This window comes from Aquila chrysaetos, chromosome 8 (genome assembly GCF_900496995.4).
Source record: "Aquila chrysaetos chrysaetos chromosome 8, bAquChr1.4, whole genome shotgun sequence".
Classification (NCBI taxonomy): domain Eukaryota; kingdom Metazoa; phylum Chordata; class Aves; order Accipitriformes; family Accipitridae; genus Aquila; species Aquila chrysaetos.
The window spans coordinates 33,999,892-34,018,246 of NC_044011.1; the positions used below are offsets into that span (position 1 = coordinate 33,999,892).

An 18,355-nucleotide genomic window follows, 5' to 3' on the forward strand; every position below is an offset into this window, starting at 1 on the left:
TGTCATAGTTGTGTACAACTATTTATTTTGTTTTTCGTAAAATATCCAACTGAAAAGTTTATCATTTATTTATTTATAAAGATTAGATTGGTATCTAACTGAACTTAGTGATATTTCTGTATTTGCTTTTCTCATATCGGTTCCATAATATACTTACAGTTTGTTGCTGCTGGAGGGCTCCAACAGTTACTAGAAATTTTCAATTCTGGAATCTTAGAGCCTAAAGAACAGGAATCATGGACTGTGGTAGGTGTTCATTCACCCTTTTTCTCTGGAATAACGTAGCTGTTGTTTGTAAAGACATTCATTACTTTCAGCCTTTGTTATAACTGCTTTTCTGTTGTAAGTGGAATAAATGAATTCTATAATTGAAACCACCAGAGTCTATGCAATAGTATCTTTTTTCTTGAATATTTTATATTCCTGTAAGAATTTATTGTCTTCAAAAAAATCTTCATACTTCTGCTTTTTTATATTTTAAAACCACCCTTTGCATTTTTCTATGTATTTTTGGTTTAATTTTTTGTCCAGTCTTAAAAAAAACTAGTTTGTAGAACAGAAAATTGTAGATCATGGGAACATCTTAGAGAAAAAAACTGGGTTCCATCTTTAGCAATGATTGTAACTGCATTGATAATACTATTGCATATCACACTTCTTTAAATAAGTCAAAATCTGCCAAACAGGAAGGGGATACTTTATTTTTGCCTTTTTTCTGCTTATTTTAGGGAAGCTTGTTATTTGGAAACTTTTATTATAGTCTGTTATAAAAGCAGTAATCTGTTAATTATCTTTTCCTCTGAAGAGGCCAAGAAATACCATTTCCCCTTGTTGGCATTGAGACAAAAGTGGTAGCATTGTAGCTATGGTGTTAACAAAGACACTCTTCAATAATGAACATTATTAGTAAATATTAGCTAAATTAATATCGTAATGAAAACTTTTTTTATTAGAGTTAATTTTTTCTTTTATTTTCAATTTCAATTTTATGGCATTTGATTAAAAAATTGAAATATCTCAAGCTCTGAGTCATATGTACATAAAAAGATGTAGATGAACAAGCATACACGTGTATGTACAAAGCTGATGACAGTTACTGAAATGCTGAAAAGAAGGCAGGTATACCTCATTAAAAATTTGTTAGTTTTTAACTGATTTTGATGTATTTGTTCTAAAATTATTTCAGTATTAGAAACAAATTGTCTTTCTCTCTGTTCAGTATATAAACAAAAGTTTGTATGATTGCTTTTATTGGTCTGCCCAGAAAGTATGCACAACATTCTGAAAATAGTAACAGATTCTGCAACTAAGTGCCTTAGTCCTGACTTATGCATGTATAGGTGCTAGATAGCTGACCTACTTCATGTGTTGCTGTGACATGGTGCTCTATTTTTGTTAATTTTACTCTCATAATGCACCTTCTGCTGGCGGAGCTGAGCAGGTGCTATGTTTGGTCATGGCCATGTAGTTAAGAGCCATGAAAATTATCTCAAAATTTACGAAATGAATCGGCAGTTTTCATCCAACTGGAGATGTTACAATACAAAATGGTATTTTTAAGCTGGTATGTATTGTTTCTGCATGGTTAAATATATTCAACTTGAAAGCACTTCTGTATCCCATACTTTATACCCTGCGTTATAATTGAATACCATGCAGGAAGGGCTCTTAACTGTTGAGCTTAACTCCTGTACTACTTCCTCTGTGTTATTTCATGCACTCAGTTATAATCTTGAATGCGCCTGTTAATAGGACTAGATTGTGAAAATGATTTCATTATAAGAAGTAAGATTTTTTTAAATACCCTTCCTCTTTAGTGTCTATTCTGGTGAGGTTTTGCTAGTTAGTTCTAGCTCTTCATCCTTTATACCTTACTTAAGCTTTTAATTTCAAATTTTGTAGTAGGCATAGAATTATTTCTATAATAAATCCCTGAAAAAATAAAATTTCATTTTCTTCTTACTCACAGTGGCAGCTAGACTGTCTTGCTTGCTTGCTGAAGCTGATATGCCAGTTTGCAGTTGATCCTTCAGATCTGGATTTAGCTTACCATGATGTCTTTGCCTGGTCTGGTGTAGCGGAGAGTCACAGAAAAAGAACATGGCCAGGCAAATCAAGGAAGACTGCAAGTGACCATGCGAAGGGCCTTCATATACCTCGTTTAACAGAGGTAAGAGATAAACAGTGTGCCTGTTTTGTGAACTTTAGAAAAATGACTCCTTTGTTGTGCAAGGCCTTTGTTTTCGTAATGAAATAATGTAGCAGAAAAGTTACTGATATTAATCTATGTCCTACATGTTCTTTTTCTCTAAAAACTGTTTTAATTACTTTAAACCTGGCAGCTTTAAAAGCTGGAACCAGAAGGGTTTTTGGTGATTGGTGAGCACATGAATTGGGAATTCGGAATTCCAGTGCTTTATCCAGATTTCTTAGATTTTGTTTTCCAAATTAATTAGTCCTTTTTTTTTTTTTTTTTTCTTATGGTAACCTCTTATATGGGCTGTCCCCATCCTCACTAATCCATTTTAGATTCCTCCTCCTCCTTAGTGAGCATATGGTAAACTTACCTAAACCTGTAAACCTTCCTACCAGATTCCTGCATGCTAATTTCCTAATGTAGACCAAGCAAATGTAGTATTTTGGCATCAGAGATACGTTCACTGTGAATCAATTGCTCTTGGGCACAGGACCAGCTCTGATTGCCAGAAAGTGTGTATCTGAACTGTGAGCTGGAGCCAGACTTCCTATTTGTCATAGTTATACATGGAAAGACCTTAAGTATTAGGTATTTTTGACAAAACAGATCCCTAAATTGCCAAAGCTGCTATGATACAGGGAAATTATCAAATGTATTGGATTTTTTGACACTGGCTGTGTGTAAATGCTGCTACCAGTTTCTATAACTGGTTTTAAATTTTTAATTGTCAATTGATGAATATTTTTTATTGCAGTGGATTTGCTATCTAAATATTTTAAAAGACTTTCTTCAGACTTTGATTTGAAACTTCTGTGTAGCCTGTCAGTTTCTCTAAAGATGAATAATTTAAGTGAATATATAGTCAATAAAACGTGCTGATCACAGAAAAAAGTGAAATTTACATATCAAAGCTCATCCTCAACCCTGTCTCCTCAAGCCTAAGGTTTTTTAAGAGGAAATGAATAGTCTATGCTTTTAAAAAAAATACTGTGTTTTTAATAAAAGGATTGAGTAAATGGTTGATTTTTCTATTCAGATAAATTTTCTTTCTCAGAGAAATAGAATGACATTTTAGCATCTAGACTTAGTCAATGAAACACAGGATTTTTAGATCCACTTTAATAAAAAACAATATAAGTTTTAACTATGGAGATGCTATGATTTGTCTTTTGCTCTTCCTCCCTCTACACAGGTGGGTTTGTTTTAGATTCACACAGTGTGTATAATTTAAAAACAGATCAAAAAGCTTGTTGTTATATTAACTGTTTTTTTTTTTTTTTCTTTTGACTTCAATTTTTAAAGGTGTTTCTTGTACTTGTCCAGGGAACCAGTTTGATTCAGCGACTTATGTCAGTTGCTTATACATATGACAACTTGGCACCTAGGTACAATATCTTTTTATTTTTGTAATAAAGCTAATCAAGTGTGCACATTTTCATCGCTGCTTTAAATAAAGTAACTAGCTCTTTCAGTTGTAGTCCCCATTAACACCCATATCAGAAATTTAAGTCTATAGGCATTAGACTTGCTTTTCTTAGTCACTTCTCCTGGTAGTTATTCTGCCCTTATAGGAGGAGTAAGAGAGAGGAGAGTGGCAAGAACTCTCAATGGCAAGGGTATAAGACACAGAGCAACAAACTATATATGGTATGCTCTCATAAATTCTCATGCCAAAACTATTTATTTGTTCTCTCTGTAGCAATTAACTTTCTCAATTTCAAGCCAATGTAAAGGAGAAATTAAAATAAATTCACTTGTAGGTTTTTAGTTGTCTGCTGGTTTTGACTTATTTTTCCCATCCTAATAACATTAGCTTATTACTGCTGAAATTACCCGTATTGTTTTAGTGAGTGTGCATGTACTGAAGGCAAAATTTTACCTTCAGAAACAGGCTATTAGAGATTTTTGTACTTTTTGCCTTGTGTCCTGAGAAAAGCAATTCTGTGTAAGACTGCATCGTGACAGTGGGACTGATGGTGGGGAGGTCATTTTTTTTGCTACATTTGCTGTTGTAGAATTACTTGATTCTGAGTAGCGGATAGTGTGTTTTACCATATTTTTAAAAGATTGTTAAAGACATTCAGAGTATTTCCAGTCAAGTCTGCAAGTGTGCCTAACTTTAACCTCTAGTTGAGTTGCAGGAATAATTTTAAATATATATATAGTATGGTTTTGGTTTCATAACCTTTTATTGCAATTCATAAAAATGTAAGTAAATACAAACATTTAAAATTTGTCTAAAGCTTGCAAATGTTTGTTCAAAGTGTCGTTCTTTATGAAGAATACTAGCTTTCTTCTGTATGGGTCAGTTCTTAGTTCCATTTACATCATCTTCTCTTTTTTGGATAAAAGGGTTGTGGGTATTTTTTCTTGACTTAATCTTGTAGTCAGTAAAGCTTTAAGGGGGTGACTCGAAGATTTTCATAGTTTTATTATTGTTGCTAATTTTGAATACTGCAAGAAATGAATCCTTTTAAGATCAAAATTTTAGTTTTCTTAGTAGGTAGTTAAGAGTAACTGTGTTGTTACTTGTGTGTTCTTGTTTTTCTAAGTGGTAATCTGTTATGTTCTGTGATAAAGTTCAAATGGCTTTATCTTCTTCCCGTTCAGGGTATTGAAAGCTCAGTCTGATCACAGATCAAGACATGAAGGTTAGTGCTGCAAAATAGCTATATGTTATGAACTAATAGTAGTGAAAACATGTTGAAGATAACAAGTTACATGTTTGATTTATTCCACCACTAGAATGCTATAAAATTGTGTTCCTTGGTAGTGTGAGGGCTGTTATTATCTAGGTGGGAATACACAGAGAGGTGCCAGAAGACTTGCCTGGCTTTCCTTCTCTGAAAATTGTTTTATATGAATTGAAATTTTGTACTGTAGCAGCCTTCATCTCCAGAAGAGCTGGTTTTGGCAGGAAAACGAGCTGTATTCTTATCTTCCAAAGAGCAGCATGTATAACACCATAAGAGTCACCAATAGTCACCTTTATTCTGGTTTACAGAAATCATTCTGGGCCCAGAATTCCTTGGAGCTCCCCCATCTATCCCTCTTGTGGAGGTTTCTTACAAAAGGTTTAAATGACCTGTGTCAATTTAAGTCTGTATCAAAGTAATTGTCAAAAGTACAGCATAGGCATGCACAAGTAAAGGTATGTCCTCCTAGGCTTATACGTCATCTTCAGTTTTTCCACTTAGTTCTGCCCTGCAGATGTTCATGTCTATGCACTTGAATGCTCAGTAAATGCTACGTAGCATCTACTGAAGTCTTACTTTTAGCTGTTAAGAAGAAAGGAACAGATATACTAGTTACTCCGGGGAAATGTTTATGTTAAGACATGATGCTGCCCATTAGCAAAGTACCAGCTCACTGCTTAAGTAGAGATGCAGGAAAGGATTGTGCCCCAGATCGGTAATACTTAGAGTAATCTAATTGTCATCAGTAGTGCAATGGTCAGTATTTAGTAAGCATATTGGTAATATTTTGAGTTTAGGTTGTATCTTATGTGCCAGTAAGGATTTAGTCTTGTACGTTAGTATGACTGAAATGAATGTTATATGTGCTAGTACTATGCAACTCGTCAACCTAAAAAAGCCTGTTCTGTTAGTTATAGCGTGATTTACTCTTATATGATTTTCTTTCAGTCACTCATTATTCAATGTGGCTCTTGGTGAGCTGGGCTCACTGCTGTTCTTTGGTGAAATCCAGTCTGGCGGACAGTGATCATTTGCAAGACTGGCTAAAGAAACTTACCCTTCTTATTCCAGAGGTATGTTAAAGGAGAGGTTATTGCATTACTAATTAGTGCATAATATGGAACAAGATTAACTTTGGTTTCAAGCTACCATTAAACTCAAAACGTTGTTTCATGCTAAAAGTAGACAGGATCTGACTCAGTTACTTGTAGTCCTGTTTAAGAAGTAATCACTTGTAGTTAAAATACCATGTAAGGTGGCACATTTGTGGTTGATTGCAAACCAGTTTATAAACTCTCATCTTTGTTCTTGGCTTCTGTTTGAAGGTAATATTTTTCATTGTAATTTGTTGAAATTTCTGGGTGATGCCCTCTAACATGGATTAGTCTAAATGTACTTCCCCCATTATATTTTTTTTCAGCTATATTTTTATCACAAAATGAGGTGGATGAGAGTTCATGTGAAAATCTTTGTCATTACCAAATCTTTGCCTAGCTTTTAAGTAATTTTTTCTGAACTAAGAAAAACTTGAAAATTGCATAAAGATATGCATAGTAGAAAACTTGTATTTACTTGTGATTGCTTAAGGGTGCAATATGGACATGATGTGATAATTGTTATCTGTTGCTTTATTACTCAAGCACAGAAGAAGCTTACATGCTGACTCCATTTAAAAACCCTGGAAAAGAGAGTGCAAACTTCCAAAGCTGGATTAGAGATAGTCTGTGGATATTTTTCTTAAGAAAAGAATAAAACAAAGAAGAAAATCATTCTTCTAGTGAAATTAAACAAATTAACCATATAGTTAGGAATGAGTAAGTGTAAGTTCCAGCAGCACATACATTTCCCTAATTTGCCCAGATGTGATATTTTCTATTTTACTGGCTGTAATCTTTACTGTAGAAAATACGTAACTCAAAAGACAAGGGGCACAGACAAATCAGCTTTTTTGTTAGAATGGTATCTTTTGCCTTTTTCTGCAAGTAATTTAAATGTACTTTATTTGTAATATGTGTTTTTAGAAAGATATATTCTACCTTGATAACCTGATATTATGAGAGGAACTTATTATGTACATATGAAAGAAAAGTCAACAACAACAACAATCTTCTAAATAAGTGTGTAATCATTTAATTCTTTTATTTTTCACAAAGACTGCCGTTCGCCATGAGTCTTGCAATGGTTTATACAAGTTATCTCTCTCTGGTCTGGATGGGGGAGACTCAATTAATCGGTCCTTTCTGCTGCTGGCTGCGTCAACGTTATTAAAATTCCTCCCTGATGCTCAAGCTCTGAAACCAATCCGGGTAAGAACTTAAGAAATTACAAGACTGTATCAAAGATCTATTTAAACTTAATTTTAATATAAAAAAAAAAAGATAGCACGTTATCATTATGTCTGACATACTATTTCTGATACACTGGGATATTAAGATTTTTGGTTTAGATGCTTCCAGAAACTTCACGAAAGTAGTTAAAGCTGTAACACTAGAGTAATTTAGAGCTTGCCTGTGCTGGGAGAAATGCAGAATAGCATTTAGGAAGTACTCTTGTTCTGGAATTGTAGTGTCCACACAACACACTGTTAGGGAACAACAGTTGTGTTTTCAATATATTCCTCAATTTCCCTTTTAAATGTAGGTAAGCCCATAAATAAATCAGTGCGTTGTTTTATGTGTACATAGATACCCTCTGTTGTTGTGGCTGAATGTTATTGTTCCCCAGTCAATTGCTGCTGTTTTTCTGTTGGAGTATTATTGTCCTCACAGCTCTACTAAATAGAAGAGATTCTGTGGATGCTGTCAAAGCTACTTCAGGAGGAGTTCTCACTGTTAATGTATGAAGGTTAATAGAGGCGGTTTGAACTAACCTGGATGATTTTGTCTAAAGTCAATTAGGGATTGTAGACCTAGCAATGCATATCAGGGGAGGCTGTGCTGACTTCAGCTGATGTAGCCAGATCTGAAGGAGAGCACTTGTATGGACTTGTATGGCTGTCAAGTGTGAACCTGGATTTTGGTTCTGTCGGGCAGTTATTCTTGTGACCCTGCCTGGCATTTGATTTCGGGTGAGAGTGGTTCATTTATTTTAAGTCTGCTTTCATTTTAAACTCTGTTGATATTTAAAAAAAAAAAAAAAAAAAAAAAAATCAATTAAAGCAATCTACAGAACATTTTGCCTTATTTGACTCATTTTCAGAAGAGTTTAAAATCAGAGTTGTACGAACTAATGTTGAATTCAGCCAATGTTTCTCATGTTTTGTCTAGTCTAACACTGAACATTTTTGCAATTTGCAGTGGGTAGGATGGAGTCAATACTATTCTCAATTTTTTTAGGGGTCTGGCAGATCGTCCTGACAATCTTTCAAGAAAATCAATAAATATTGCAGAAAAAATATAGAACACACACTGTTACTGTTGTAAAATACATTGTTCTTGTACTTGACTTATCTTAAATAGGGGCTTGAAGAAAGTAATATTCTTGTAACAGTTACTGTGTTTACTGCGTTTTTTTGTCTGATGTCCTTTAGAACAAAAGCAGTTTCTTTTCACAGATAGAGGATTATGAAGAAGAAACAGTACTGCGACCAGGTTGTAAGGAATATTTTTGGCTGCTGTGCAAACTGATTGATAACATACATGTCAAAGATGCAAGTCAGGTAGGTTTTGTTTTGCATTCATATGACTCTCTGCTTTTTTTAAATTTGGGTATTCAGACCACTTTTACTTCAGTATGAGATGTTTTTATTTAAGATACGCTGAACTGCTGTGAACAGCTCTTGGATCTTTCCAATCTCCCAGCTTTCCCTACTCTCTGATGTGTATTTAATAGCTTTTGGCCAAAGGAAGCTTCAGATACTGAACCTATAGAGTCAAGAAGGGAAAATGGGTATAATACACAAAGAGGGTGAACTTAGGTGAAGGTAATAGACATTGGGAATACTGTAATTAACTGTCAGATTCACTCAGATAATTTCAGTGTGGCCTACGGAGGAGATAATCAAGTGTTTGACTAAAGCTGAAAGAGGAAAACATTTCAGTTAACAGCTTAGCACAGTTTAGAAAACTTACAACTTCTGAAACATCTTTACAGGGTTAAAGTTACCTTTTGGGCAAACTCTGCAACTGCTTGTGCTGGCTGGTGGCCCTACATAAATCTCTCTAGTTCATTCTCAGTGTTGTGGGAGGAGTGTGGGAAGGGAAGGAAGGTAAGGCCTTAACCCTGGTTTCTCCAGAATGGGAAAGTCTTGTCCTCTCCTGACTCTGGATGGTCCCAGTAGAGGCAAAAATTTTGCTCCCTTCCCCCACTCCCCAATCCTCTGCTCAGTTTCCTTCCATTTCTGTTTTATTAATTGAATCTCTTAGCTAGGCTACAGTTCTGCCTACTTCTGCTGCATGTTGCTCAAGCAAGAAATGCTAATGGGACTTTCCAACCTTCTGATGACAAACTGTGTATTCTTGTGAGAAATAACAGTTAAACACTTCTCTTTAAAACACTACTATTCCATTTTTTTCGGCATGATAGAGGTAGTATCTTCGTGGGGTCTGGAGTTGAAAGAATAAATGTTACTTCATTTGAACTGTACCACATTGATTTTAAAAAACAGTTTCATGACATTTATAAAAAAGTATTAAAATATTGTTGCAAGCATGTTTGAAAGATGAGTTTTAATTGTCCCTGGTTTTCTGTGTGCAATAACAGAATTTCATCCAAAAGTATAACCATAGTTTCAGACTAGGCTTATAAATTGTAATTCATGAAGTACATAATTGTTTTCCATTTATATTCCATTTTCTTTATTTTTAATCAGACAACACTGCTTGATTTAGATGCACTAGCAAGACATCTTGCTGACTGCATTCGGAGGTAAGGTTTGCTAATAGTAATTTCACTTGTAAGTTGCATTATATTTATTGTTAGTGGGACAGAGTTTTAACACTTCCTTTGTATATATTTGTGTATATAGCAGAGAAATCCTTGACCATCAAGATGGTAATATAGAAGATGATGGACTTACAGGACTACTTCGTCTTGCAACAAGTGTTATTAAGCACAAACCACCATTTAAATTTTCTCGCGAAGGCCAGGTAAGAAAAGGTCACTGAAAGACCGCAAAGGGATCAAAATAGTGTCATCTTTTGTTACTACACTTTCTTCATTTCACCTTTTTTCCACCATTTTGATTGCAGGGCTCAATATATGAGGGTATATCATATTTTTAGCTTTAGGATGATGGATAAACACACACATATTGTTCCTTTATTTAAGAAGTAGCACATACAGTCCCATCCTATCCCTTCCCTTCCTAACTGTATTTCATTTCAGGGTGGAGTTCTTACATCTTGGAAATTTTATTTATTTTCATTTATTATCTTTAAATGTTTTTAGTATTGATCAGCATTAACTGGTTTAAGTCATTAACAACAGCTGCTTTTTGACCATGTCCTGGGACAGTTGTGATCTAAAAGTAGCTTTTAAGCTCTACATCTACACAGTGGCAGACACCTGTTAGAAGAGTATTACATTCCACCTGTGCTTGTAAGATGGGAGAGTGGCTAGGCAGGGGAAGATGCTAAAAAAATTCTATTTTGTGTTTTGGGACCACATTGAAAAAAAAAAAAAAATCTGTGGTGTAAAAGCTGACTTAAACTGATGTTTTTGCCTGCTGTAAAAGCTGATTTAAACAGATGGGTTTTTTTCTATAGACTGTACTGAACTTATGATTAGACCTTTAGTGAGGTTTCACCAGGAAAGTAGTCCCCTGTATCTAATTATGTTGTATATATCCTGTCTGTTTACTCTGTTATCATAAAATGGCCCTGAAGATAATTTTACTATCCAGATTAATAGTGTCCACATTGTGCACTACCTAACATAAAGTTACATTGCTGGCAGCATTTTAAAAGACTAGTACTCTGTAATTCTCCTGGAATAAGTGTATTTTAAGTATGGAGAGCTTGCAGATTAAATTAGAGCAAGAATTCGATTCACAGAGTGCAGTGTGGAGGATGATGTAGAAATTAAAATAGAAGATGTATGCAAAGATCAGATTTATGTAGCTTGGATATATGAAAAATATAAGAAGAAAACAAAAGGGAAGCTTAAGTAAAGGGGAATGACACTATACAGAATCCTAAAGAACATTGGATGTATTTAGTATATCACAGGGAGGCCAGAAATTTGATTTGAAAAAATGGGTGAATGTGAACAGAGCAGTATCCACAACAAACTTCTCAAAAAGAATTTGGCTTTGCTGAGAGACAGAGACTTAGTACATTTTCTAAGACTAAGTCATGATCTAGTATTAATTTTTTTAATTCTATGTTCAATTAAGAACACTTATTAACTGCGCATTATAAAGTGCATTAGTGAAGAGTTTTGCATTGTGTTCAATGTAATAGAACAGGATTGTGAAAACACATGCTTCCCTCTGAACAAAGACTGGTGAAAAAATTTCCAGGAAAATACACTGGCAGATACTGAAGATAATTTAGACTTGCCCAGAGGATTCTGGTGCTCTGCTGTGCCTTTTCTTCCCTACAGATTCCTTCCCTTACCTAAGTAAACAAAATTATTGTTTGGCAAATATTGTCAAACTTTAAAGGTCACATTTTGTGACAACAATGGATACTTCATCTACCTTCTTTGATGCCTTTTATAGATAATCACTACCTACCTTATTGTACACTAAGTGGACAAAAATACATTTTCAACATATACTGGCTAATACATCTTCACTAGAAAGGTGTATCTTAAGGGCACTTTGATGGTAAAGAGAAATATTTTTAACAAGACTGGGGTTTTGCATTTAGCCTCTGAGCAAAATCATCTATAGCATTTTTTGTCTTCCCTGCTCCAACATGTCAGAATTCAATCAGCACAAATACAAGATTGAGAATGTTAATCAGAAAAAGATAGATCTAGATCTCTGAAGTTACTGCTTTTCTAGTCTGGGACACCTTAAGGTAGTGGGTATGTTAAAACACCTCTTTGAAAAAGGCTGCAGCACAGCACTAGGCTGCAGCTGAAAGCACAGTCTGAAACTCCACTTAGTCCATGCAGCTGGTCTGTTGATGAGCTGTGATCATCTACACCTGACAAGTATGGTTAGGAATGAAAAGGAATCAGACTTTTGCCCTACAAGCACTCTGCTACAAACTAAGAAACCAGCTATCTATTTATTTTTAATGTTATGCATTTTCTTTCTCCAAGTGTGGAGAAATCTGGAAGAACTTTGTTTAACTATATTGGCCAGGAGAAGACCTTTCCATATTATTCAGCTCTGAACATAAGACCCTGGTTATAAGATTCTATATTAACACTATAGGAATTTCCCTGCACACTGGAACAAGGCTTTTTTTGGTGATGTTGTTGTGTACTCTGCAGAAGGCCATTTTTTGAAATATTTAGGACTTAGTTAGATTTTACAGCAGAGCCTGCCTTTTAATGTTAAAAGTCTTCTTAACTGAATATACCTGAATGGGGAAATTCAGGAAGAACATTTTACACTGTAGTAATTGTAGAGTGAAGTATAATAGCTGGATTGGTAGCCTGTGCTCTACATATGGGGAAGAATTCTGTCCCTAAAAAAACTGAAGAAGATATCTTTGGGGGAAAAAAGCAATCAAAGTTCTGCAGAAGTAGAGAATTTATTGTCTGATTATGTAGACAACTGAAATGATACACTACTGGTATGATTTAATGATTAAATACAGTTTGTTGAGATTGCAGACATTTTACAGAAGTTGTGAAGTGTAGGCTATGGATCATGTCATCAGCCCTAGACATAAAGTATGCACATGAATTGCTGGTTGTTTAAGGAAATTTGTTGAAAGTATTGCTTTATAAAATCTGTTCAATTTATTCTTTCATGGTCTTTCATTACACCACTTAAATGACTTATTAGTAATGTTTACTTCATAGCTGAAAGGTGGGGGAAAGCCTTTTCACCATTCTGCGATTCTTTGAAGGTGCTGTAGTTGTGGAAGAGTATGATCACTTGTTCTTAGAGACTTATACAGATCTTTCTTTTTTTTCATTATCCTTTTCATATTTTACTTTTGGTTTAATTTTATTGAATTAAATTGGCTACATAGAAAGAAGGTACTGAAGTTTAGACAGATCCATCTCATTTTTTGAGTCTATTAATCTGGGACGGTAAAGATAACTAAGAGTGTGTAATATGTATTTATCATCCAAAGGCAACCTGACTTGGTACAGCTATGCTTGTGCCTTCTGTAGTTCTGTTAATATTCCAAACATGAAACAGTACAAAAATACACTTGCAGTACACATGGTACATAATTTAGTGTGTGTTTTAAGATAAATTAGTGATTCATAAAATTCAAACAAGTAGAGTGATTAAGGTTATGTGCTGCCTTTCACTAGGAGAAACTAGTCTTAAAGTTACTAAAAATACATGTGTGTGGTTTGTTAAATCAAATTATCAATCATGAATCAAGCATAATTTGTCATTCTTTTTCACTGAACATGTTTCTCTTTAGGCTATAATATGGTTGCAGTGCACTTTATGTGGTATAAAGTAAGTTGTTGAAACTCGTAATTCAGAACTTGTATGCAAGTCAGAAAGTTCTGTAAATGATAGTGGTCTAGAAAGTCTATAGAAGTTTCTAGAAGATTGTTAGTACGTGTCTGTTGTCTTTTAAGAATGTGTTCAAACTGCGAAATGTGCTGATTGAACTGTTTTACAGGAGTTTCTGAGAGACATCTTCAATCTTCTGTTCTTGCTGCCAAGTTTGAAAGACAGACAACAGCCAAAATGCAAGTCACATTCTTCAAGGGCTGCTGCTTATGACTTGTTGGTAGAAATGGTAAAGGGCTCAGTGGAAAACTACAGGCTGCTCCACAACTGGGTTATGGCACAACATATGCAGTGTAAGGACCTTTATTCATACATAGCTTTTGAGTATTTTGTGGAAAACTAGTCCATTTGCATTTTCTGTTCATTTTGGTTTTGTTTTGAATTTTCAGATTTATAAAGTTCAGTAGAGAAAACAAGAGTGTATTTGTAATATGGACTCTCGTTCTGAAGACTGTGTTTATGATGGGGATGGCTAGCCACCATTGTGAGCAGTACTGCAGTCATGGAGTTTCCATTTCCTCCTGAAATACATCAGAAGCATCTGCATTTAATGACTTTCTAAAAATAATGATCTGTTAAGAATGCATAGGTAGAAATGGGGAAATGCAAAGGTGACCCAGAATGTTTTTAGACTTCAACTGAATAGTCCCACTTTCCAAAAGTAGTGATGAAGAAAGACGTTGCCACTAACCCTACTTTTAAAATTCCACTTTGTAGCTCTACTACTTATCCACCATCACTTACGGTACTGTCACAGAGCAGATGTAGGCATCTTTTGCTCACCTAGCAAATGAGTGGATTTAATCCCATGTAGAATTTTCAGATCATCTGTTCTTAAATATGGGTTATTTAAAGTATGTGGTCCTGTTACATGACACGGACACATAGATAACATTGTTAGAGTGGATTTTACATGTTTTGTTGGCTTGTGCTGGAGTTTAATTTCTGTTTTCCCTTTCTAACATGAAGAAACATGGTATGTTTATATGTAAACCAAAGTATATAAACCACACTGAGGTACTGTAGATATAGTGGGTATTAAAGCACTGTCATGTTTTCAAAGTCTCTCATATCTTTGTAGTTTACTTCAGTCTATACCCAGATGTCTGCTTACAGTGCTAATACAATTTTGTTGTGTTTCTTGGCTTTCATGCTTCCTGTGTTTTGGAAACATAATTCCGATGTATAGTATGTAAATTACCAAAATTTTAAGTTATTTAATATTTTATCTTTGATTTGCAAATTCTCATTATGCATTTTTAGCTTGATGCCCAGTTTAAATTCCTATAACCTGAGGACCTGTAATTTATTATAATCTATGGAATTGATTTAGTGCCTTACAATTCAGGAAGCAAAAGAGAAATCTGATTGTAATAATGTTTTGTGTTCTGCACTCATATGCATGGGGCCTTCTAAAAAGCCTCCAAAGTCTCCTATGTTCAGGGAAAATATTATGAAGAATATATTTTATGAAAATATCAGATATTTCTGTTTCCTGTGAGTGTATCTGCTGCTGCTGAGGTTGTCTGTATCTCTCCAGGTGCAATCATTCATTTTTTACAGTCAGTATTTTTCTCGCTCTAAATCCCAGTGATTCCTAGGTGCTGAAGTTTTCCATAACATTTACCACAGTTGTTGCTTTCTTCCAAATACTCTTCTCTAGATTGTTTGTCCCTTCCTGAGTTCTCCAGAGCCATCTGGTTTGTGCTCCTGCTCCATATTTGGGATATCTCAGTTTCACAAATGTTAATTTTTTTACAGCTGGCAGAATGCCGTTGTCTCTTTCTGATGTGCAATGGACACAGGACTTCTGATACCTCATTTGTTTAAAGTCTTGTTATTCCATTGATGTGATCCAAAGATTCTTAAAACTGTTTTTTTCCACTTTGCTTCTCTCTGTAATCTTATTAGTCTTTAAAAATCTTAGTCTTAGGCCTGTCTCTCTGTTCTTCTTAGGAGAAACATTAAGGAAAATATTATAAATTTCCATCTGGTCTTTGGTTTTAACATTTCAGTTTTGTGGTTCACTGCAGAAATGTTCAATCCTGCTACTCGTACAGTTGTTGTCTTCTAGTCTCACTGATTGCTGCCTCTGCTATTCTACCATTTTTTCCTCACACTCCTAACTGATTGAAGCCGGGATGCTCTTAAGAGATGGCTTTAATGCAGCAAAATAAAGTAAAATTTTCAAAAAGAAAACATCTTGTTAAAGGATATCTAGCATATTTTCCTTGGGGGAAAAAAAAAAAAATTAGGGTTCTAATTAAAAAATATGTTACTAAGACTCTATTCTGGCAGTCCTATTAAAATGCACAACGGTACACTGTTCTTCAAACTTACACTACTATGAATAATGTTAAGTAGTTGTAGTGAAGTTTTAACTGCAGCAGCATTTTTCTTTAAAGCTTCCACTAATTTTGCTCCTTTCATAGATGGATAGAAGAAGAGAATGACTTGCGTGCTTTTTTCTATTTCACTGTTACAGTGGTTTTAGCTGAAGACATAGGGGTGCCTTCATGCTTTTTCAGCAAGTGATACTGTAGGAAGTGAACTGCTAAGTAGCTGATGTCAGCTGACTTTTCTCCTCCCTTTTCTTAACAGGGAGGGCTAACAATTAATGCAGACTCTGATCTTACTGAAGGGGGGATTGATTTAGATACCTTCTGTGTTCATAAAATTTCTTGCAGTGTTTTGGAGTTTTGCTTTCTTTAAAGACCAAGACTAACAAAAACATTCAGTTCAAAGGAGGGAAACAAGACCAGCTGTTTAAGATAATGTTTAAGATAGTGTCTGATGTTATGTTTGGAGCAGAAGCATGATCAGAAGGTGAAATACAGAGAAATGCAGAGTCATTTGAAGAGGAAGAAGTTCGGTTTTATTTTGCTTAAAGTAGAATATGAGTATTGCAAGTTTGGTTACAAGTTTCCCTCTCTCTTCCTGAAAAAAAGGCTGATTTCTGTAACGACAGTGAGGAATAAAGATGATAGACATAAATAAGGCTCAAATTTACCTTTCTAGTTAAGATCCACATGCAAAAGGAAAGCTTTTACTATGAAAATGAAGACAGTCGCTTAAAAATCCCAGGGTGGAGGAAACAGGATCTTGCTGAGAAATTCTTTGTCAAATTTCTGAAAGCCCATTGTCAGATTGAAGTAGGAGGAAGATACTCCCAACTATTCTCATGAAGTATACAGAAGTCATCTGATTTCTTTGTAATTACAACTTGATGAGCTATAAGCAGTGATAGATGCTGAGTACTTAAATCAGAAAGGGTGAATTAAGATGTTGCAATTTAAGGATTTCAGTTAAGGGAGGGAGTTTTGTGTTCTTCTGCCATGCTAAGTACTTTCTTTAGGAGGTTAAACATGGAGGAGAGCTTTGTTTCAACTGGCCAATCAGCCCAATGTAACCAGGTAACATGAGGTCACGCTACTGAGATTTGTTGAAACAGGAGAATTAAAACTCTTTCCTTCCCTACTTGAAGCTGCAGGGCTAAAAGTTGTTTTGATGCCAATGCCAAAGTGAAGATTACAACAATTATTTGTTGTGCAACAGAACGTCTTGTTGGTCTGCTCTCTGAAGATGTGAGGATCTGTTCAGAGGATGCCAAATAGTTTCCTGAATTTATAGCTGGTAGTATGAATTGAGAAGAATCCTTAACGAGCTTTTAATCTTTGACAAAATAATTAAGGATTTAAAATTTAAATCTTGAGCCCACATAAATTTTGCAGATTGTAAAATAAATCCAGATTACTTTTTTGCTTTTTTTCTTTATATTTGAACATATACTTCAGTAGAGGTGCTGAATTATTTGCAGGACACTACCTTTTTGGAGAACGATATCCTTGGGGATGACTGGCAAAGGTAGATGCATTGCAAGTTTTTGTGTCAAACTTCTTGCATACCAAGGAAGATAGGCTGCAGTGAATTTTCTTGGACACTGGATTAATTCCTCTGTAATTTAGTGCTTATGTCATCTAGTTGCCTCTGCAGCTCAAAGATTAATTCCCCATTCCATTCTCCTGTGTGGGATGCTAGAAGGAGAAGCCTGTCAGTGTCTCGAAGCAGTACTAATCCCTTACAAATGGTTTGTCTAGTGTAGTTACCATCTTCTTGATTGGCAGATGAGGAGAACTTTCCCATTCTTCTGATTTCTTGGCAGCCATATCAGAACGAGGCTTATTAAGAAGAGTCTGTCAGGCTTGCCTAACTTGTCTAGTGCCATGCTGTGTAAGAAATAGATTGCTACATCTGGTATGAAATACAGAGGAATAGAAAACTTACAGGAAAAGAAAATGTCTTTTCAGTCTGATTCTCTAGGCAATTCGCTTCTTGCTTACCCCTATTTTTCTTGTAGATAGCAGATTTCTTTGGTATATATGGCTTTGAAGTGCAGTAAAAAACATTCCTTCTCTTCCTATAAAAACTGTTCCCAAGTTTATTCAAGCTTGTGTATAGTCAACCACTTCATTTCACTGCACTTTTGTGTCTTATCTCTGATAAGCATCTATCCATCTTCTGTACTGGTCAAAAAGATCTTTTGCTAGCCTGGCATTGTTTGTAGTAGATGTCATTCTGAAACCAGCTTCTCTTCTGGAAAGAAAGGTCTTGCTTCATGTGTGGTTATCCCTGATGCCAAATCTGTGTTTTGTTATGTGAAGGAAAGGCTCCCTAACTTGAGTCTCTGGGTGCCGAGACTCTGCTTTGCTTTCTTACCATGTGACATAGGGTGCATGGGAAGGGGTAGTAGAAATTATGAGTAATTTTTGTGTTGGGGGAATGACTGGTGTGCGTTTGGGAGCTTGTAAAGGTTGTATGTTATCAGTTAAAAGTATGTTCGCAGTGGTTTAGGCAGTGAAG

General features: G+C 35.1%; 1 protein-coding gene across 14 annotated transcripts in view; it reads left to right on the forward strand.

Annotated features, from left to right (window-relative positions):
* USP34 (ubiquitin specific peptidase 34) overlaps positions 1–18,355 on the forward strand; it is a 140,316-nt gene that overhangs the window by 80,715 nt on the left and 41,246 nt on the right. For 13 of the 14 annotated variants that reach the window (XM_041125311.1, XM_041125312.1, XM_030022504.2 and 10 more), the window contains 10 exons: positions 160–246; positions 1,970–2,170; positions 3,500–3,582; positions 4,808–4,848; positions 5,842–5,966; positions 7,047–7,199; positions 8,447–8,551; positions 9,704–9,759; positions 9,860–9,980; positions 13,605–13,788. In XM_041125311.1, the coding sequence (XP_040981245.1) occupies positions 160–246; positions 1,970–2,170; positions 3,500–3,582; positions 4,808–4,848; positions 5,842–5,966; positions 7,047–7,199; positions 8,447–8,551; positions 9,704–9,759; positions 9,860–9,980; positions 13,605–13,788 (1,156 nt within the window). The remainder of the gene's footprint in view (positions 1–159; positions 247–1,969; positions 2,171–3,499; positions 3,583–4,807; positions 4,849–5,841; positions 5,967–7,046; positions 7,200–8,446; positions 8,552–9,703; positions 9,760–9,859; positions 9,981–13,604; positions 13,789–18,355) is intronic. The other variant, XM_030022501.2, reaches the window with a different exon arrangement.